The sequence below is a fragment of the Corythoichthys intestinalis genome, chromosome 17, assembly GCF_030265065.1.
Source record: "Corythoichthys intestinalis isolate RoL2023-P3 chromosome 17, ASM3026506v1, whole genome shotgun sequence".
NCBI lineage: Eukaryota > Metazoa > Chordata > Actinopteri > Syngnathiformes > Syngnathidae > Corythoichthys > Corythoichthys intestinalis.
The window spans coordinates 17,665,743-17,688,428 of record NC_080411.1 but is presented as its reverse complement, the minus strand read 5'-3'; the positions used below and the strand labels follow the sequence as shown (position 1 = coordinate 17,688,428).

Sequence of the window (22,686 nt, the reverse complement as noted above, 5' to 3'; positions counted from 1 at the left end):
CGGTCGAACGCCTTCTCCAAATCCACAAAACACATGTAGACTGGTTGAGCGAACTCCCATGCCCCCTCGAGGATCCTGCCAAGGGTGTAGAGCTGGTCCACTGTTCCACGGCCGGGACGAAAACCACACTGCTCCTCCTGAATCCGAGATTCAACTTCCTGACGGACCCTCCTCTCCAGCACCCCTGAATAGACTTTACCGGGGAGGCTGAGGAGTGTGATCCCTCTATAATTGGAACACACCCTCCGGTCCCCCTTCCTAAAAAGAAATATAGCCTCCTGCCTTTTTCTGGTTCTACATAGAGATCCTGAGAGTTTTCTGTTCATTTCTCAGTGAGTATTCAAGTTAAAATGTATAATAACAGTCTCTTTTCATTGTGATTTATCATAAATAATACCATGTTTTCTTTGTGCTTCAGGCAGACTCCTGCCTTTTCTGGTTCTACATTGAGACCTGGACTGTGCTGTTAACTTCTCAGTGAGTGTTCAAGGTAAAATGTATAATAATGCAATGTGTAGTTATTCATAGCCGCTTCATTTTTCTCTCAAAGTACACGAAAATGATGCATTTTGTAATAAAATGTAACACAACAACAACAAAAATCTCCCAGGGGGGGCGGGCATGCCCCCGGACCTAGTTGGTCTGTGTTTGCCTTCGTACAGCGATTCTTGTGGGCTGGGCTGAGTCAAAGTCCAGGGCTGCTTTTTAGTCCCAGTCCGCCCCTGAATCAGGATGTAGTTTTGGTCCATCCCTGCTGTTCCTTTCTGCTCAGATAAAAGTAAATATTGTATTTCAAAATGCATTTCACGACTGCCAGGTAGGAAGTATTCGTGGAAATCAGCGCAATTCTTTGTAAAAGAAGGCAAATTGCCAAACTTTTTTTTTTTTTTTTTTTGAGTTGTATCAGATTTGCCACATCCAATATGGCGAAAGCGCTGACGTATAGCCTCCGACCGCAAATCGCTCAGTCAGGGCGAAGCTATGTCTGCTGCATTCATTACAACTAACGTATCATTTGACTATTTTATTCAACCTACATCTTATATTTACAAATTTTATAAATGTACTTATCTCTTTATTTGAAAGCCAGGATGTCTGTTCCTCTCAACATTGCGTCATTGCAAGTGACGTTTTACCGTGCGTCATCACTTCCGGTTTACAGTATGGCTTACTCAACCAAGTGCAGTAAATAAGCTAGCGAAGCTACACGTCCGTGGAAGGGACGTTCAGATTTTTATCATGGAAACGACTTCTTGACAACCGGGAAAGCGGCGTTATTTTAAGTACGTACAATTTTAACCGGATTACTGACTGAAAAAGCCATTTAATTCATCTTCATTGGTATGGGCGTGATGCACCACTAATGCTAACGCTAGCACGGCATCTATTACTTCGTAGTAGGTTGTTGTGATAAATTCACAATACATAGCTTCCTTCAATGTTATCAATTCAAGCGGATGCTTTAGTGGAAAAATACAGGGGAAAAAATAAGGCAAATGATTTTCGTGGTTGTGTTTGATTTGTAGTTTTACTTCGAGATGGGTAGAAAGGGGACCCGGTGTTTAATGACACTAGGTGGATCATAAATATCTTGGCAAGCAACCTTGTGAACTGACAGGCGAATTGAGAGACCTCTAAAATTATCAAGGGTACTGTATTATATATACCTAAATATATTTTTAATGGACGGTTGATATTTTCGAAAAAAAAAGTCAATCAATGTGACTAAAAAAAGATAATATCAGTGAATTTATTGTAATGTGATGTACCTGTATTGATAACAATTTGACAGTTCCCTAAAGCATTACAAGCATCGAGACGTGACTTTGTCCAACGGCGTTGCAAGACTGACGTCTTGAGTTTTTCTTCAAATCAAGTGCGTTTGTTTGTCTTAGGAGAGAGCATGTTGGCGCGGCTGTTCCGGCTTCACGGCCTGCTGGTGGCCGCCCACCCGTGGGAGGTGATCATCGGCACCCTGGCGCTCACTGTTTGCCTCATATCTATGAACGGCCTGGCTGCCAGCAGCCACATATGCAGCTGGAATGAGTGCCCTAAAGCGGAGGCGCAGGTAAAGTTTCGGCGTTGTGGAACAATGGTCGATTTGCGTTAATCCCACTTGTGGTCCTTTTTAGCCGAGCCACAGCAGCGACGCCGTCATCCTGACTCTGACGCGCTGCATCGCTGTTGTTTACATCTACTTCCAATTTAAGAACCTACGGCAGCTGGGCTCCAAGTACATTCTAGGTGAGTAAAGTGACATCCTTAAAGATGTGGCGTTCAAACTTACCACAGGTATTTTATTTGCTGTTGTTGTATTTTTGTCTCCTGCAGGCATTGCCGGTTTATTTACGCTGTTTTCCAGCTTTGTTTTCAGTTCGGTCGTCATCAGCTTTTTTGGCAGGGAGCTGACGGGCCTCAAGTAAGTCTTTCAAATAGGTTACGGGCCTTATAGCAGTGTTTTAATTTTAAAAAATAACTAATTAATTTTTTAAAAAAAAGTTCTATAGAGCCAAAAAAGCGAAAATTGTTTAATAATCAGATAACGTTGCCAAAATTTGGATGAAGTCTATCATTTCTTTCCAGTGAAAAACATGTATTATATTTTTGGGAATCCAAATGTCTGTCTACAATAATGCTTTGGTCCAAATAAAAGGGAGCAATATCAGGCGATACGTGCTGTTTATTGGCTATAACCAAAGGTGGGTAGTAAATGCATTACATTTACTACGTTACATTTCCTTGATAAAATGTACTTCTAAGAGTAGTTTTACTACGCTATACTTTTTACTTGAGTAGGTGTGTGAAGAAGAAACACTACTCTGACTACACGACTTTCACCTACAGCAGAGTCATTACATTTTCAGTCTTTATTCTTCATACAGTATTAAATTTTACTTAATTTTTGCCAGCACCGTGGCGCTACCAGTTTCACTAAAGAGACGTTGCAACAATAAACACTTACTCCATGATACCAATCAGACATAACAATCGAGTTACATGACCACTCGAGGTGGGTAGTGACACATTACATGTACTCTGTTACATTTACTTGAGTAACTTTCTGAGAAAAATGTACTTATAATTAGTTTTACCACACCATACTTTTACTTGAGTAGATTTGTGAAGAAGAAAACACTACTCTTACGCCGCTACTTTAGGCTGCACTAGTCGTTATTTTTTTTTTAATCTCTATTTTTACCAGCACAGTGGCTCACCAAGTCTCACCATTCAGATGCAGCAAGAATAGTCACATGACTCCATTACATCAATTAGACGTAACAATACAGATACATCACCACACACAACACAAGCTTGCAGTCCAATCTTAATATCACATTACTGTTCTCACATCACAACAAGTGGCGTCTTTAAAGCGCCACAAAAAATAAAGTATTTCAGGTAGAGCGCTGCCGGCATTATTTATTTATTTATTTATTTTAAATGTGTTTTTTATTGTTTTCCAGTCACATGTTAAATTGAGCATCCATTTCTAAGCAGTGGAATCAAACTTGCAAACTATGTGACAATGTATAAAGAACAATACCCCCAAAACAAAATACAAATCAAACCATACACGCAAACACAAAAAATCATACTTAAACACATAAACAGTACCTCGTCAGTCCTAAGATATACTGTATATTAGCATCCTGTCTCCGAACTTCAGCAGCAGCAATTAGTCCCACACAGTGCTCCCCAAAAATCAGAATCCAATGCTGTATACCTAGAAATATATGAACCTTTGGGTCCAGTGGAAGGAGCAGTCTCATACCGTACGTCACTAACCAAAAGGGGATTTTTTTTTTTTTTTTTTAACGCACACAACAGCAGAAATAAACTAACCACTAATCTGGAATCTGAGGGAAATTCAAGGCTCCCACATACACCAAAAAAGGGGTCCACCTTGCATAAAATTTGTTTTCATAGCCGCCGAGCGTACACCGGATTTTTTCTGCCGCCAAAATTAAAAGTGCAGATTTCAAACTCTACTAGTTTTTATTTGGCACCGATAGACCACATAAAAGAGGAGCGAGTTTCATGGTGGAAAATGTGTTCATCCACTAGAGGACACCCATGCTCTTGGGACAGGTGATTATTCGTTTATATTTTTTCTAGTGGTGCACGATATCCATTTTTTGAAACCGATATCGATAACTTCCTGCTCCTTAAGACCGATACGATAACCGATAATATATATTAGAGCTGTCCCGACTAGTCGACATAGTCGACGTCATCGATGACGTAAATCCGTCGACGAGCACAACATCCCGTCGACGGTTAATGAAGGGTTAAAAAAATATATGCGTGGAAAGTTAGAATGTCGGATGCTCTGTTTGCAAGCGGGGAAAGCGGCACAAAGCCAAAAAAAAAAAGCGCACCAGAGTGTCCAAAACATTGACTTATTTCAAAGAAACAAAGGAGAGTACACTCTTCTGTCCTGTCTCTTCAATGCCAAGCTTGGCTGCACGTCGGCCGTGAATAAACACCTCAAGCGCCTTCACCCAGTTTGTAATTTTGTTTTTTCATTTTTTGTACACCAGAGGGTGCTGTCGCCTTACTAAATAATAATGTTTCATTGACAATGGGCGTATAAGTGCTATTAGTATTGTTCTTAATGCTAATTGAAAGGTTTATTTCATGTTATGGTTTATTTTATGGTATAGAAAATTATATAAGGTTAAAAGGTCATAAATATATACAGTATATACAGTGATTGCACTCAAGGGAGAGATTGTCAATGATAAGGTAATAAATTAAGGTAAAGGCAATTCATATAGGCAATTCATTGATATATAAATAAGGTTTAAAAGGAAAAAGGTGAAAAGTTTTTGTTAATTTCTAATTGTGTTCTCTTACGGTGTGTTTACATCAAGGATGGAATAAAAGTTGTAAACCATCAGTTTAAGAGACCATCTTTTCAATCGGGATGCTACACTAGTTAATTCTATCAGCATTTGAACTCATTGTTTATTTGTGATTTATTATTGTTATTTACGTGTTTATTTGTACTTTAATAAATAATTTGAGTGTTCCAATATGTTTTTTGTGAATTGATAAGCGTCAACAAAAATTTCATTGCTAAATTAGTTAAAAAAAAAAATAATAATTTTTTTTTTAATTATTAGATTAGTCGACTAATCGTAAAAATAGTCGGCTGACTAATCGGGAGAAAATTAGTCGTTTGGGACAGCCCTAATATATATATATATATATATATATATATGTATATATATATATATATATATACATATATAATTTTTCATATATATTCACCTGAGTTTTTGAACACCTGTAGGTCACAAATACTAGTGGTGGATTCAGCATAGATTTGCCTTTGACCTAACCAGAATTTTCATGATGACATGAACATTATTATAATGAACAAAACAAAGACAAGACCAGTTTTGACTTCAAATAAAGTACCCATATTAATGTTTTCAAATAAATATAATTTGAGTCAATGACAATCAATCAGTCAATATCATTGACGATGTGTTCCCCTGAACAATAAGCACAGAACTAAAACAAACATAAACCCAACAGGTATTGTGCTGTGTCAGCAGATAAAACATCTGGTGCAACATGAGAGGAGACTTTTTTTTTTGTCTTGGTCCATGAAACGATTTTCTTAACCTGGACAGCAAGCCAATCAATAACCAAAAGGCCTCTCAATAACTTGTAAACATAACACTGTAAAGGCAAACATTTGCTAATTGCCATTGTAAGGTTCATCACTCAGTGATGGAAAAATAAGGCCACTAGAACAGCAACAAAACTTTGCATACAGGCAAAACAGGAGTGGAAAGAAACGCACACATCCCAATCCACCGACACTGTGCCAATATTAATAGGCCTGATAATATATAATGGTATTGGATTTATTGGGATGATGTCATAATTCCTATTGTCGGACCGATAATTATCGACCAATAATTATCGTGCACCTCTAATTTTTTCAGGCGAAGTTCGATGATTCTGGTATATTTCTGGCCTAGTATGGACATCTAGTAGGTTATAGTATAAATTACAGCTGTCCCGACTAGTCGACATTGTCGACGTCATCGATGACGTAAATCCGTCGACGAGCGCAACATCCCGTCGACGGTTAATAAAGGGTTAAAAAAATATATGCGTGGAAAGTTCAGAATGTCGGACCCGCTCTGTATGCAAGCGGGGAAAGCGGCACAAAGCCAAAAGAAGCGCACCAGAGTGTCCAAAACATTGACTTATTTCAAATAAACAAAGGAAGGTACACTCTTTCTGTCTTGTCTCTTCTATGCCAAGCTTGGCTGCACGTCGGCCGTGAATAAACACCTCAAGCGCCGTCGCCCAGTTTGTAAGTCCATCTAACTAACTAACGACATGTTTTATTGAAGTTGCTAAGCCTGTCGCGATATGCAATGAGTCCATTTATCGCGAGGCAAATAAAAATGAGGGCGGTAATTTTCACGGCTGCCTTTTATTGCTGCGTGCGTGCGTGCATATATTGGTGCGTGCGTGCTGATGGCATGTGAGATTCCTTTCTCTTATCAACACGCTGTAGAATTAAAGTTCAGACATATAAAATACGAAAATACATCTATATTAAACACTGTAACGTTAGCATTGCTACACTGAGGTGAATGGGGGGGAAAAGGCAACCTACCGGTACTTTAGCCTGCTATGAAACACTGGCAGTCGTCTCGTGAAAGCAAACTTGCGGTTAAAAGGTGACATTTTAAACATGAAAAATCGCTGGTTAACAGCATTTGCAAACGAAAAAAATGGCAAAAAAATCTATTATTAACACATGCAATGACAAAAAGTGCTTTTTTTGCGGAGTGTAAAGCTGAAGTTAGCGGTTTAGCGAACGTACTTCCGGTGAACATTTCAAAATAAAAGCATGTCATGTTCGTCATAAATAACGATTTCAGGAGTTAATCCCGCATACTTCAGAATTTAGATTCTACACTAAGAATACCTTTAAAATGACACCTTTATGAAAAATCTGATTGGCAATGAATAATTATTATAATTATTATAAAACTATTATATATAGTACTATATTATAATATTAAGGCTAAGTGTTTTTTTAAGAATTGTTTTGAATCATGTTGGAAAGGCGAAGTCAGTGTTCTGAATCTGTTTACATTCCATTGTTTTGCACTAGTTAATTCTACCAGCATTTGAACTCATTGTTTATTTGTGATTTATTATTGTTATTTACGTGTTTATTTGTACTTTAATAAATAATTTAAGTGTTCCAATATTTTTTTGTGAATTGATAAGCGTCAACAAAAATTTCATTGCTAAATTAGTAAAAAAAAAAAAAAAAAAAAAAATTTTTTTTTTTTTAAAAATAGATTAGTCGACTAATCGTAAAAATAGTCGGCTGACTAATCGGGAGAAAATTAGTCGTTTGGGACAGCCCTAGTATAAATATAACAGTTCATATAGATGACCTTATGCTGAGAAAGAAAATATGCTATCATTTTAAAAATAAGATATGATAAGCAATTACTCAGTACTTGATTTGTTTTTTCATCGTATACTCTTTTACTTGAGTAAATATTTTGGGTGACTACTTTTACTTGTACTTGAGCAATATTATTTTGAAGTAACGCTACTCTTACTTGAGTACAATTTTTGGCCACTCTATCGACCTCTGATGACCATACACAAGCTTGTCGTCGAAAGTCTTACAATTACGCCGGCCTTTTCAATCATGCGGTGTCTTTAAAGCACCGTAAAAAGCAAACAATTTGTCAACATTCCTCGAAAGAGTGGATTCCAAGCATTCTTGAAGTTTTTATTTGGTTCCGATATACCACGGAAAACCTAGATATGATCGCTTTCATTCCATAGTAGGAAATATGACTCTTCCATTAGAGGGCACTCATGCTCTTTGGACAGGTGATGTTTCATTTCTGTTATTTTTCGAGTTGGAGTTTAATGATTTTGTGTATTGACACATGGTCATTAGGTGACGTAATAGGTTATAAGTACAGTATAATAATGACAGTTCATGATGTTGTGTTGAGAAAAAAAGTACCAGTGTTTAAAAAAAAAAAAGTCTGACATTGTTAGCAGTTACTGTACTTATGACTTGAGTATTCTTTCCACCAAATATTTTTCAACTTAGAGTTGAGTACGTTTTGGGCTTCACTACTTTAACTTGGGTATTATTATTTTAAAGTAACACTACCTTTACTTAAGTCAAATCTTAGGCTACTCTACCCACCTCTCGTTATATATACTGTACGTATATGTATACATACTGTATATAGATATAGTAAAGGTATATTTATATAGTATATGTAATTTAAACAGAGCCTTCTTCCTCCCATAGCGAAGCGTTACCTTTCTTCCTCCTGCTCATCGACTTGTCAAAAGCCTGCACACTGGCGAAGTTTGCCCTGAGCTCCAATTCTCAGGTCAGTCATTTTTATGTTACCAAAAGGTTCAGTTCTTTAGCAGCTCATTTTTGCAACGTGGCGCAGTTTTTCAGCAAAAAAAAAAAAAATCTGCAACATTATTGGTTGCACAGATGCGAGCAAAGGAAAAATGTACTTGCATTATGTCATAAAAAGTCTTAAAACTTCTTAAAAACAAAAAACAAGAAGTATCTTAAAATTCACTATATAATACTTTTTAGAACCCTGATCAGTATTGACATCTTTTTTACACCATTAAAACATTAAGTGTCAGTAAAGGAAATGTTTTGTGTGTGTGTGTCTGCTCTTAGGAGGAGGTGAGGGAGAACATCTCTCAAGGCATGGCCATTTTAGGTCCCACATTCACGCTGGATGCTCTGGTGGAATGTCTTGTCATCGGGATCGGCACAATGTCAGGTAGGATGCTTTTAACTCATGGCCGTACGCGATGGACGCGAAGACTGTAGTACCGTGGTGTCCAGGAGTGCCGCAGCTGGAGATCATGTGCTGTTTCGGCTGCATGTCGGTGCTGGCTAACTACTTCGTCTTCATGACATTTTTCCCCGCTTGTGTCTCACTGGTTCTGGAGGTATGACGTGTCGAATTTGCTAAAAAAAAAAAAAAAAAAAACTCGTATCTTGAAAATTTTATTATACACGGGCAGTTGTCGATGGAAAGCCGCGAGGGTCGGCCCGTTTGGCAGATGAGCCACTTGGCCCACGTGCTGGCTGAAGAAGAGCACAACAAGCCCAATCCGGTCACGCAGAGGGTGAAGCTCATCATGGTGGGTTGGGTTGTAGTTAAGGTAATATTCACTAGAGGGTGCTGGAGTGTAACGAGAGGATGTGTCCTTTTTTTTTTTTTTTTTTTTTTTTAAGTCTTTGGGTCTAGCTTTGGTCCACGCCCACGCCAGACTGGCTGCCGAGCATCCCGGCCAAAATAAGACTGTGCCAGGGTCTGTGCGGGAAGAGAACGCCGCTTCCATGAGGCCACTGCAGCTAAATGGGTAAAAAAAAATGAACAATGGCGTGAATTCGGCTATCATTTGTTCTGTTTTCAATTGGAAATCAGAATTGAACCCTTTCATGCACAAATTATGATTTCTTAACTTTAATATTACAAAAATAAAGGACAATGGGCTCAAACTTGCAGTTTGAGGGCCATTGCAGCCCACGGGACAATATTTTACGGGGCCACATTTGACATCCAAGTGTAGTATTAGTATTATTATCGGCAGCGATCGTTCAAATAGGTCTGAACACATAATCTAATCCCTCAGGGTGGACCTGGAGCAGGTCATTACACTTGGCCTGGCCCTGCTTCTCGCCGTCAAGTACGTCTTATTTGAGCAGAGCGAGACCGAGTCGTCGCTGTCCGTCAAAAGTCCATCGGGCGGCTCGCCTCCTGCCTGTAAGATGGCGGCGACGGCCGACAGCTGCCACAGGATGGACATGACTGCTGCAAAATTGCACAAGAGCGCCAACTGCAGCACAACAGTGGCGCAGTCCAAACTTGCGTGCAGGGAGGAAGGTGAGACCATTGAGGATAGGAAAAACTCTGGGTGACTGCCAAAAAACGGCAAAGTATAGCAGATTTTTCAAGAAGACAATAGTTGTTAAATGAGTAAAATTTAAAAACTACATTGGAGAATGCTTTTGCTCTTTGTTTTTTAGTAAAAAGTACGTAATTGTATTATGAAGTATTGAATTTTATTTATTTTTTTTTACAGAAAACATTTTGTCATTGAGTCATATTTTTCAGGTTTTATTTTGAGTAATGTCACCAAAAACAAAAATTAAGGTCAAGTGTCTTTAACCATTTTTTTTTTTACTCAAATGTTTTTATTTTTATAGAGAGTGTTTATGAAAGTTTTTTTTTTTTTTTTTTTTTTTTTGTAGAAACTTTATGATGAAAAAAAATCTTTATTGCAAATTTCTATTCCACGAAAGAGAAAAGTAGCAAAATATATCAATTTTTTAAAAATTGAGAACACAGATTTTGTAAGTCGAACATTTTGTATTTGCCCACAGCCGAGACACGTCCTTCCAGAGATGAGAATTGTCCCCGCTCATTGAAGGAATGCCTGGACATCCTGGCCGATTCACAGGTGAAAATTGAATGGTAGCCTCGCCCACTTTGCCGCCCATTGACCGCTTGTCATCTTCGCAGAGAGGACCCCGTTACCTCAGCGACAGCGAGGTGATCAACCTGGTAGCGTCACGTCATATCCTCAACTACAAGCTGGATGCCGTCCTGGAGACCCCCGAGAGGGGCGTGGCCATCCGGAGGAAGATGCTGTCATCCGAGCTTCCCGTTCCCGCCGCCTTGTCGTCACTTCCGTATAAGAACTACGATTACGCCAAGGTGAGCGGAAGGTTTACGCCGGATCGTCCTCACTTGGGGCAGAATTGACAACCAGGGTTCCGGCAGGTGATGGGCACGTGCTGCGAGAACGTCATCGGTTACATGCCGTTGCCGGTGGGCGTGGCCGGCCCTCTGCCCTTGGACGGGGAGCGCTTTTACGTTCCCATGGCGACCACCGAGGGCTGCCTGGTGGCCAGCACCAACCGAGGCTGCAGGGCGCTTGCAGTGAGTGTCAATGAAATTCCAACTCTTTACAAAAAAATGCCTTTTTTATTAAAAAAAAAAAAAAAAAAAAATCTTAAAAATAATGTACTTAAAACGTGACCACCGTAATAATTTTTTTTCACATTTCAAAAAGTATTAACCTCTCCGCGAGTCATCACCTTATCGTGGTTTAGGGGTTGGTGTGTCCAGATGATCCTAGGAGCTATGTTGTGTGGGGCTTTATGCCCTTGGTAGGGTCACCCATGGCAAACAGGTCCTAGGTCAGGGGCCAGACAAAGCATGGCTCAGAAGACCCCTTATGATGATGGAAAGAAATGGGATCAGTGTTCCCTTGCCTGGATACTGGTTACCGGGGCCCCCTTCTGGAGCCAGGCCTGGAGGTGGGCTCGAGGGCGAGCGTCTGGTGGGTGGGTCTATATGCATTTGGCCCGGCCGGGCACAGCCCGAAAAGGCAACATGGTTCACCCTTCCCATGGGCTCACCACTTGTGGGAAGGGCTTAAGTGGTCCGGTGCGTGGTGAGTTAGGCGGCAGCCAAAGGCTGGGACCTTGGCGGTCCGACCCCCTGCTACGGAAGCTAACTCTTGGGACATGGAATGTCACCTCACTGGCAGGGAAGGAGCCCCAGCTGCTGTGTGAAGCAGAGAAGCTCTGACTAGATATACCGTATTTTTTGGACTACAAGTCGTACCTGAGTATAAGTTGCACCAGCCATAAAATGCCCAACAAAGAGAAAAAAAACATAAGTCGCACCAGAGTATTAGTCCCATATTTGGGGAAAATATACTTGATAAAATCCAACACATAGAACAGATATGTCATCTTGAAAGGCAATTTAATATAAAAATACAATAGAGAACATGCGCAATAAGTGTAAAGTGTACAGTGCATGAACAAAGAAATGCGAATATACTGTCCTCACCAGGACGCTACGGCTCGATCCTGGCTATACAGTGAGCTAAACTCCCAAATGACGATGCTGGACGTCCGTATAATTTGCTGAATCAATTTCGTCCTCGATACCAAACAGGTTCGCATCGACGTAAATAAATGATAATTAGGTGCTATTACAGCAATGACACAAACGGTTAGCATGTGTTCCCCAGCATTAGCACATCGTTTAAACAACCACACAACTGGCTCTAAGTGTACGATCGCGGGTGGAAAACATAAAACAACAACAACGGAAAAGATAATACACACAGGCGTTGCCTCTGTAGAGATATTTTACAAGCATAAGCGATGAACGTAGGTTCGCAGCCGTGTTTCTCTTTCGCTAACTCGCCCACTCACTCAGAGCTGTGTAGCTGTCAGTCTTCTTCTGGCGTGTGAGCGCTCTTGTTCACGTAAACAAGTGCAAGTGCGCCCCCACGTGGGCGTGAAAGCGCCACAAACTAAAAGCATGCATTTCAATATAAAAAAAGTCAATAATACAATTGAACACACATTGCCAAAGGCAGAACGCGAACGGTGCCATAGCTATTAAGAGTTACTCAGATAACTATAGCATAAAGAACATGCTAACAAGTTTACCAAACAATCAGTGTCACTCCAAAACACCAAAATAACATGTGAAATGATATCGTAATGTGTTAATAATTTCACACATAAGTCGCTCCTGAGTATAAGTCGTACCCCCATCCAAACTATGAAAAAAAAACTGCGACTTATAGTCTGAAAAATATGATAGTCCGAACTTCATTCAGTTTGGGTTCTGGTTCCAATCCTCTTCAGAGAGGTTGGACTTTCTTCCACTCTGGAATTGTCCTTGGTTCGAGGCGCAGAGCAGGTGTGGGCATACTTATTGCCTCCCCAGCTTGGCACCTTTACATTGGGGTTTCTCAGATTCAGGAGAAGGAGTGAGGTTTTGTCCCCGCCGTGGAACAGTGGACCAGCTCTACACCATCGGCAGGGTCAACGAGAGTGTATGGGAGTTTGCCCAACCGGTCTACATGTGTTTTGTTGATTTGGAGAAGGCGTTCAACCATGTCCTTCCGGAGTCGTGTGAGGGGGTGGTGCTTTTGGAGTACGCGGTACCGAGCCTCTTGGGCTGTTAGGTCCCTGTACGACCATTGTCAGAGTTTGGTCGGCATTTCCAGATGCGTTCCCAGTGAGGGTCGGGCTCTGCGAATGTTGCCCTTTGTCACTGATTCTGTTTATAACCTGTATGGACAGAATTTCTAGGCCTAGCCGAGGCGTAAAAGGGGGTCCAGTTTGGTGGCCTCAGCATTGCATCTCTGCTTTTTGCAAATGATATGGTGCTGTTGGCTTCATCAAGCAGCGATCTCCAACTCTCACTAGAGCGGTTTGCAACCGAGTGTGAAGCGGTTGGGATTAGGATCAGCACCTCCAAATCCGAGACCAAGGCCCTCAGTCGGAAATGGGTGGCATGCCCTCTCCGGTTCGGGGATGAGATCCTGCCCCAGGTGGAGGAGTTCAAGTATCTTGGGGTCTTGTTCACGTGTGAGGGTAGGAGGGAAAAAGAGATCGACAGGCGGATCGGTGCAGCGTCTGCACTGAATCAGATTCTGCACCGGTCTGTTGTGTTGAAGAAGGAGCTGAGCCAAAAGGTGAAGCTTTCGATTTACCAGTCGGTCTATATTCGTACCATCTCACCTATTGTCACGAGCTGTGGGTGGTGACCGAAAGAACAAGATCCCGGACACAAGCGGCCAAAATGAGTTTCCTCCACAGGGTGTCCGGGCTTTCCCTTAGAGATAGGGTGAGAAGCTCGGTCATCCGGGAGGGACTCTGGGTTGAGCCGCTACTCCTCTGCCTTGAGAGGATCCAGCTGAGGTGGCTCGGGCATCTGGTTTGGATGCCTCCTGGACGCCGCCCTGGAGAGGTGTTCTGGGCATGTCCCTTCAGCGGGAGTCCCCGGGGACGACCTGATCATCAGTTCACGTTGTGATGTTTCAACCAGTATTATTAAAAAAAAAAAAAAAGTGCATTATTTTCAGTTGAATAACTACAAAATAAAAAGCTAGATTTGTGTGCCTATTTTGTTTTCAACATTTAAAATAACATTTGTGCAGTCATTTTCATTTTTTGACATTTCATAGCGCCTTTTATTTTTTAGACTTTTTTTGTTATTTTCAGAATTCAACATTCTTATACAACTGCTGGGTATTTTTTCACCAATGATTTTTGTCCCATTTGTACTGGCATTTTTTTCTAAATTGTTATTTCCCGGTTTGTTTTGTGATGCAGCTGAGCGGTGGCTGTCATAGCAAAGTGCTAGCCGATAGCATGACTCGGGGTCCCGTGGTGCGCCTCCCCTCGGCTTGCCGCGCCGCAGAAGTCAAAGCCTGGCTGGAGAGCCCTGAGGGCTTCGGGGTGGTCAAAGATGCCTTCGACCAAACCAGCAGGTAAGCGGACAGACGGCAAGGCTCAGTGTCGTTCGACACGTCGTCACAATTTGCATTTTTTTTCATGAGCAGATTTGCTCGACTGGAGAAAATGCTGGTGGGTTTAGCGGGCAGAAACCTCTACATCCGCTTTGAGGCGCACACAGGAGATGCCATGGGCATGAACATGATCTCTAAGGTATTTCAAAATAAAAATTAGGGCTTCAATGATTAAGTAATTTGTTTCAAAAAAGCTTCGAAGCAAATTTTGCTACTTTGAAGATTCCTTCAATCAGAGTGGCGTTGTAATGGTATGTTTCGAAAGTGTTTGCATTTAGTTTTATTGATTTGGCTGGATACTCTCCCTCCTAGTGGCAACAGTGAATATGACATAACTCATTTAACAAGGCTAAATCCAGCCTCTTCCTATTAGGACCAACATCAGGTATGGTATTGTTTGAGCTAATGTTCGTTTATGCATTTGTTATTTAGTTTAGAAGTATATTTACCAGTTTTTGTGGGAAAATGTGTTTGAACGATTTCTTAAGAACTTTTAAAATAAAAAGAACGTGAGCATTTTATAGCATTTAAACTATTTTAGCATTCTAACTATTTTGCTATGCAAGTTAGCCAATTTTTCTTTTGTTTTACTTACATCCTCATTTAGTATTTTTTTTATACCATTTGAAGCTAAGCTCAGGTATTTAAATTTTTTAATGAAAGTGCAATTCTGCATAGTTTGAAGAACCACTCAGGATTTTTTTTCCTAAAATTTATTCTGCAGAGCATTAAATGTTTGTAATGTGATGACTCTGTTATTCAAACTAAGTAATCAATAAATTAATCGATTATTTAAATAATCAATAGCTGCCGCCCCAAAATAAAACTAGTGTAAAACTGGCGGCCCGGGCGCCATATCCGGCCAGCCGCATCATTTTGTGTGGCCTCTACATTGACTTGCTGTTTCTAGCTAATAACATTTTTACCAATATTTACATCATGTAATTATAAACATTTTGAAAGCAGAAAAGAGAATATTTAGTTTTTTGTTTTTTTTTTAGCTAAGAAAAAAAAAAGCGACTGTTTAATGGTTTACACTAGGGTTGTTCCGGTCATGTTTTTTTGCTCCCGATCCGATCCCGATCGTTTTAGTTTGAGTATCTGCCGAACCCAATATTTCCCGATCCGATTGCTTTTTTTTTTTTTTTGCTACCGATTCAATTCCAATCATTCCCGATAATTTTTCCTGATCATATACATTTTGGCAATGCATTAAGAAAAAAATGAATAACACTCGGACGAATATATACATTCAACATACAGTAAATAAGTACTGTATTTGTTTATTATGACAATAAAGCCTCAAGACGGCATTTACATTATTAACATTCTTTCTGTGAGAGGGATCCACGGATAGAAAGACTTGTGACTTTGTATATTGTGACTAAATATTGCCATCTAGTGTATTTGTTGAGCTTTCAGTAAATGATACTGTGGCCATCCCAAATGCATGATGGGAAGTGGAACCATGACTGTGCGTCGAAATACCTTAAGGTGTTAATACAAAGATCAATTGCCACCTTGCTTCCCCACAAAATACTGTACAGTATTTTCCGCGCCATAAGGCCTTTAATTTCCTCAAAAGTGAACTTGTAATCTGATGCACCTTATATATTTTGTTTTACACCCCTGATTGTTGAATCATGAGTTGTATGCCCGTGTGCTTGTTAGGGCTGCGAAAAAGCTCTACTCAGAATACGGCAGCAGCACGCCGACCTGGAGGTTCTTGCCGTCAGCGGCAACTTTTGCACCGACAAGAAGTCGGCCGCAGTCAACTGGATCCTGGGAAGGGGCAAGTGCGTTGTGTGCGAGGCCACCATCCCTGAAAAGGTGGTCCGCGAGGTAATGGAGAGGGAAAAGAAGAGTTGGGTCGGAAAAATGTCAAGTCCTTAAAAAATGTAGTCAATAGAAGTGTTGTGTTCTCCAAGCCTTAATACTAATATTTTGCCAATGTTTGTTGTTGTTTTTTTTAAGTAAACAAACTTCTATTGACAATTTATGTAATGAAAAGAAAAAAACTGGCTTCTTTTAAAGAGGCACTAAAGTCATTTTACAAAATAGTAAATGCACTGAGTGCACCTTGGTTAAAGTGTAGTTTTTTGTTGGATTGCAATTGCGTTTTCAAGTGAATTAGTCCTGCAAACGGTAGCTTTTGAAATTGGTCATGGTGTGACTCTGTCCCTTTTGATTATTTTTATTTATTGATTTTTATTTATTTTTTTATTAACAAGGTTCTCAAGAGCAGCACGGCAGCGCTGGTGGAACTGAACATCAACAAAAACCTGGTGGGCTCAGCCATGGCGGGCAGCGTCGGCGGCTTCAACGCCCACGCCGCCAACGTGGTGGCGGCCATCTTCATCGCTTGCGGGCAGGTTAGTCGTTCGGCCAGGTGTGCAAAAATCAATAAATTTGAGTGAAAAAGTCACTCACCCTCACCTCCTCATGTTATTTAAAATGATATTTATGGCGGAAAACACAGACAAGACTGAAAAAGCTGTTTCTGCTTTTGCATTCCTCTTTAAAAGAAACCGCTATATTTAAAGCCAAGACAACTGTTGTGTTTGAAAGAACAATGTCTATCTGCTGCCATAGCAGATTCATGGCGCATTAAGCCCCCGAACTGTTTTTAATTTGTCCGTTTTACCCTGAAAACCCCCGTTTACTGATGTTGCGCAACCGCTTTTGTTTCAACCCAGCCATAAAACGTAATAATTATATTTATTGTTCAAAATGTGTGTTGTTTTTAGCTTAGAATCATTAATTAATGTCTCATATTTCGTAAAAAAAAAAAAAAAAAAAAACGGCTTGAAAAAATTAATCACTCACATTTTAAACTCTTAAACAAATTACGTCACAATGAAAAAAATGGTGTCTGTAAAAAAGTCACGGATATATACCTAATAACTATCACCCAATTGTTTTTTAAAAAAATTTTTGTGTGTTATTGTCGCATTTTCTCCATTATGTTAGATGATAAATAATCGATCCAAACAGAAAAATTGAAAAGAAAATGTTTAAAGGGGTATATACAGTACTGTGCAAAAGTTTTAGGCAGGACACCTGCCTAAAACTTTTGCACAGTACTGTGTATTTTTATTATATTATGTATATACAGCATATACTGTATGTATATATTTTCCTCAAGTGGAAGCTTCCATGATCCTAATAAATTTAATAATTAAAAAAAATATATACAGTACTGTGTAAAAGTTTTAGGCAGGTGTCCTGCCTAAAACGTTTGCACAGTACTGTATATGAAAAAGAAAATCTTGACCACGCCAAGATGTCTGCGATTTCTGCATCATATTACCATGTTTCACCCTTAAAATCACCAAAAAAATCCAGCTTTGGCCATTCACAGCTGTGTCTTGACACTCAGTGATGCATGCTACGTGGAGTTTTTGGATCCAAACAAGGTAAGTACGCAATAATATCTCGTTAAAGTCGTGGCGTCTGTAATTCTGCTCTCTCGTGCTCTCACCTCCAGATAGGGTTTTGCTGTTTAAAAAACATTTAAAAAAAGGAAAAAATGTCCTCCTGCTCAAAATTTTTCTTCCCCCAGAAAATTAAGAGTTTTTTAGCTTTCCAGTGATGTATCACACATGTTTATCGGACAATTTAAAAAGTTAGCCAAATTGGGGGTCTCAGAACGGAACTTCAAGTCACCTAAGTGTTTTCCGCCATATATTTTATTGCCAACCGCAAATACATGCGGGCAACAATTGGATGTCCAATGAGCGCTGCAAACTATTGTCCAGAGTTTGAGACCCTTGTCCAATGTGGATTGTAATTAAAAAAAAAAACAGTAAAAGTCATCGTTGGCAGTTGAAATAAAACAAATGTTATTCCCGGCTTCCTTTGTGTTGCTGGCAGGACCCCGCGCAAACTGTAAGCAGCGCCAACTGCATTACGCAAATGGAAGCAGCCGGCCCGCACGGCAGCGACCTCTACATAAGCTGCACCATGCCTTCCATCGAGCTGGGAACGGTCGGGGGCGGAACCAACTTGCCCCCTCAGCAAGCCTGTCTGCAGGTAACAAGCGAGTTTGGCCCTGCCAAACTGTGACCCGCATGTTAAAAAAGTCGAAAATAACATGTCGAAAATCATTGATTTTTCAGATGCTTGGCGTCCAAGGCAGCAGGCCGGACCGGCCAGGCGAAAACGCCCGGCAGCTGGCCAGGGTGGTGTGCGCTGCCGTTCTGGCGGGGGAGCTGTCACTAATGGCGGCTTTGGAAGCCGGACACCTGGTCAAGAGTCACATGACCCATAACAGGTGCAATCACGAAGAAAAACGCTTTTTTTTTTGTTTAAAGAGAATAAAAAGCTATTTTGTGGAAAAAACATTACATCTTTCCACTAAGAATGATCTAAAATGCAAATGTAATGGACCTATTGCAAAACCACCACCCACCAAATCACAAAAGTCTGACACCTAGCCGTAGAGTTGCATAGTATTACTTTGTGGTCGTGACTTAAAACATCTTTTTTCGAACTTCAAACTAGCAAACGCCCAATAGCTTAATGCTGGGCGTGGGGTACCTGTAATTCCGACACCAGGTACCCTGAAAGATTGGGGGGAGGAATTTTTTGTGCCTTTTTCAAAGCCTAAAAGAAGGCTCACCAAATACATGCTATGGATAAGGCTCTGTCGTTGACCGCATAAAAAACTGAATGTCAAGAAAGTCACCCAAAGACACCTTTGCTTGCTGAAAGATAAGTTAATGATCGATTTGTTTAAAAAAAAAAAAAAAAAAAAAAAAATGGTAGTAGAGCTGAAACGAATACTCGAGCAACTCGAGTAACAAGAGTTTAAAAACTGATCCGACTAATTTTATTCGCCTCGAGGAATCGTTTAATTTTGCCAGCTTTAAGCATCACGTTTTGCTCGGACTACATTTAATGCGTGACAACACACTGACGTCACGTGCGTAGAGGAAGAAGCAAAAATACCTGACTGCAGCCGACAGCCGCTACAAACTTTGTCGACGTTGCTAAAAACTATGCCCGCATGATGCTACAGTGGTAGCATATAGCGTCTAATGCGTCTCATAGATATCACATGTATATGGAACTAGATGCGAAATGACAGACTCAGCGGCGTTAGTAAACAGCCTCTATCTTAAAGCAGTAGACTTCTCAGCGCTAATTAATTATTAGATTTTTATTTATATTTTATATTTAGATTTATTTTAGATAATTAGATTAACGTTACTGTCCCTTGCTCACGTAACGTTAGCCCTGCGGAGGGCTAGGTTTCTATTAATTATGACTACTGTCGATGCATGGCTGACATGTCTTACATACAGGCTTTATTTAATCTTCATAAACATAGAGTGCAGAGTGATGAGGGTGTAAAATAAAAAGATAATAAGGCTAACTGTCAATTTTAGCTCAGTAGTCATTGCTGGATAAAACTCAAAGTAGCACTGGTTCCTAATGCACTCCAATACAGCAGGTATCATACATTTATTTAAAACATTGCAAAAAGTCAAAATCCTATCAGGACTTACAGTTAAGACTGACTTAAAACTTAACTAGAACTTAAAAATAGCTTGACACAAATGGAAATTCAATTGAAACACGTGGGAAAAACAACTGCCTTTTAAGTGAAGTGTATTATCAAGCACAATGACATTTTTAGGTAAGAAATATATATTTTTTTTATAAGATCTAGAAGTTGTTTGAGTGAAAGCAATGGATTAGTTGTTTTTTTTTGTCACATCTGAGATGCAATTGTTGGCTGTTTTCAACAATGTACATCGATAATAAATACATTGATTGACTGAAAATGGTTCAGTATTAGATGAAATGTCTTTTTTTCTCATGTATATTTAGAATTGCTTTTTACCCCCCCCCCCAAAAAAAATGTTTTATCCGATTACTCGATTCATCGATAGAATTTTCAGTCGAATACTCGATTACTAAAAAATTTGATTGCTGCAGCCCTAATTGATAGCATGTAGTAAAAATGTAGACTTAACTAATAACGTTTGTTTGCTAATATTTGACTACCTACCGGTACTTGTTTACTAGCCTGTCACTACACAAATAGAATAATATATATGACTCATCTAAGCTGTCAAGACCCCCGAACTGAAAGTCTAAAGTAAACTCCACAAACTTTCTTTAAAAAATAAGGAAGATGTACTTAAGTTTGGTCACAGACACACAAGAAAGTTCCCCTCACGCACACAGCTAGCATTTGGCTGCGATCAACTCGAATGCACGCCGCCCTTTCAACGTTAAGCATTTTTTTACCAATGTAAAAGACAGCTAATTCATCTCCCCGTAAAAGCTTCGAAAGAAAAATCTGACAGAACACATGACATAATGTTACTAAGTAGCTAACATTATAGCTAGATAGATATTCGGCCAGTGAGGTTTCCCGTTTTTGCAAGTGGTAGCATTTTGCCTCGATTATAATAATGGTATCCTCTCTGTAAAGTTAATACTATGGACATACCGCTGCACTGCATTCTGCAACGCTCTTTGTCTGCTTCTAGATGAAATTTATTAAACAAACAACAACAAAAATTAATTTAAAAAAAGTTCAATTGCCAACTGTGGTAGTGCAAATTCTGAAATTTGAACTCCTGCCATCATCCATAAGTCGTTCGTTCACTCAATCACTGTCACTGAATTTGACAGAGGCTTTGGTTGACTGAGTTTTACAAGGGGGCAGGGCTTTGCGATTGGTCCATGAAAAGGGTGAGGATAAAAAATTTTTTTAGGTTGGGATGGGATCTGAAAGAAGTTTTTAAAGTGAAAATTCAGGAAAAAAAGGGACTAAAATAGGCATTTTAAAGTGAAACGTTAAGATTTTTTTTTCCTTTTCCTAAAACTGATGGCAATACATGTCTGTTAAAAGGGGAAAAAATGATGACTTGTTCAGAATCAAAATGAAAAGAGAATTAAAAAACTATAAATCACTTCTCTTCAGAATATTTTTTTACAAATGGTTTTCCTTAGAGGGAAAAAGTCTTCTGAAAACACGTTTTCTGTTGTTGTTGTTTTAGGTCCAAAAGCAACTTAGCCGCAATGTCATCTGATTCCGGGGACACCTCGTGACACAGCGCGGCAATGACAAAGACGTCTTTTAGCAGGAGACGCACGCAGGCGGCCGTGTTGATGCGTTCTAGAGACACGTTGCCGAAGTTCTGTGGTGACTTACTCGGCACAAGCTCGCTTGTTTTCTTCCAAACATGGGATTTATTTTCCAAAGAGGAGACACTTGAAGTGTAAGCCATAAAAACACTTAAAAGGTTTGGAAGATTCTCTTTACTGTGAAATAATAGAATATTAAATTATTAATATGATGTATTTTTGTCAAGTTTGGATTTTTGCCTATTGTACTGTCAATGTACACTAGGTGCTGCTGTTTCTCCACTTATTGCTTGTGGTTGAAGCGTACAAAAAGGTCTTGGAGAGGAATACAAATTCGCACACACAGAGATTAAAAATCCATAAGAAAAAAAAGGTTAAAAGTCACCATAGAAAAATAAATGAGAAAAGAAATGTTTGAAAAAAAGCTTAAACATAAACAATAATTTGTAAAACTGGTTTGAATAATGTCATCCTCCGCCAAAATATCAGCGTAAGAAAGCTTTCGCTGAATTCTTTGGGTGGTAAAATTGTCCAAGTCTTGAAACGTGGGAGGAAGTAAAAAAAAAAAATCTAAAGAAAACAAAGCTTCCGCCCTGCGCTCCGTCGCGGGTCGCTGACTGGGCGCCGGTGTATCAGCGGGGTGTCGCCTGCACCGGCGGGGGACCCTGCCTTGCCTGGGGCTTGGTGGGCCGCTGGGGGTCCCGTGGCGTGCCGTGCCGGTTGGGGGGCTGCGGCTGTGGCTCGTGGCCCGGGTGGGCGGGCGGGGGTGGGTGTAGGCTTGGGGTTGGTGATGCGTCCCCTCCTGCCATCCCTGAAGGCCGGTTGATGGGTGCGCGGGTGGCCCGGGGGGGGGGACGATGGCTCCTTTGCTGGGCTGCGGGAGGAGGGATGGGCTGCGCATGGCCCCCCGCGCCCGCCCTCCCTCCCCGGGCTGGCTGGGTGGGGGCCGTGGCCCTGGGTTGGCGCCCGCGCGGCTTCTCCGCCCGTCTGCGTGGCTGTCGCGCGCCCGGTGGGGCCTGCGTGCTGCTGGATGTGGTAGGGCATTCTCGGGTTGGGGGTCCCGGTGCCGGGATTGGCGATGCGGCGGCGTAGGGTTGGTCGCCAACGGGCTTACTCATAAGAGATTCACACGATTACTGGGTTCTAGATCACAGAACTGATTTGTGTACACTC

The 22,686-nt window shown here is 40.6% G+C and overlaps 1 protein-coding gene across 2 annotated transcripts; it reads left to right on the top strand.

The window, feature by feature from the left end:
- Positions 1–1,135: 1,135 nt before the first annotated feature.
- On the top strand, positions 1,136–22,233 carry LOC130905780 (3-hydroxy-3-methylglutaryl-coenzyme A reductase-like). 2 transcript variants are annotated; one of them, XM_057819457.1, is made up of 20 exons: positions 1,136–1,283; positions 1,896–2,068; positions 2,133–2,244; positions 2,332–2,419; positions 8,330–8,414; positions 8,726–8,831; positions 8,897–9,003; positions 9,079–9,198; positions 9,293–9,420; positions 9,694–9,944; positions 10,445–10,521; positions 10,584–10,778; positions 10,845–11,003; positions 14,213–14,370; positions 14,443–14,548; positions 16,081–16,251; positions 16,641–16,781; positions 18,283–18,441; positions 18,528–18,682; positions 21,426–22,233. In XM_057819457.1, exons 2-20 carry the CDS (start codon positions 1,904–1,906, stop codon positions 21,475–21,477), a joined length of 2,535 nt encoding a protein of 844 aa, XP_057675440.1. In that variant the 5' UTR covers positions 1,136–1,283; positions 1,896–1,903; the 3' UTR covers positions 21,478–22,233. The 2 variants fall into 2 exon arrangements, with proteins under 2 accessions (XP_057675440.1, XP_057675439.1); XM_057819456.1 differs by having other exon boundaries at positions 18,262–18,441.
- The last annotated feature ends 453 nt before the right edge of the window (positions 22,234–22,686 follow it).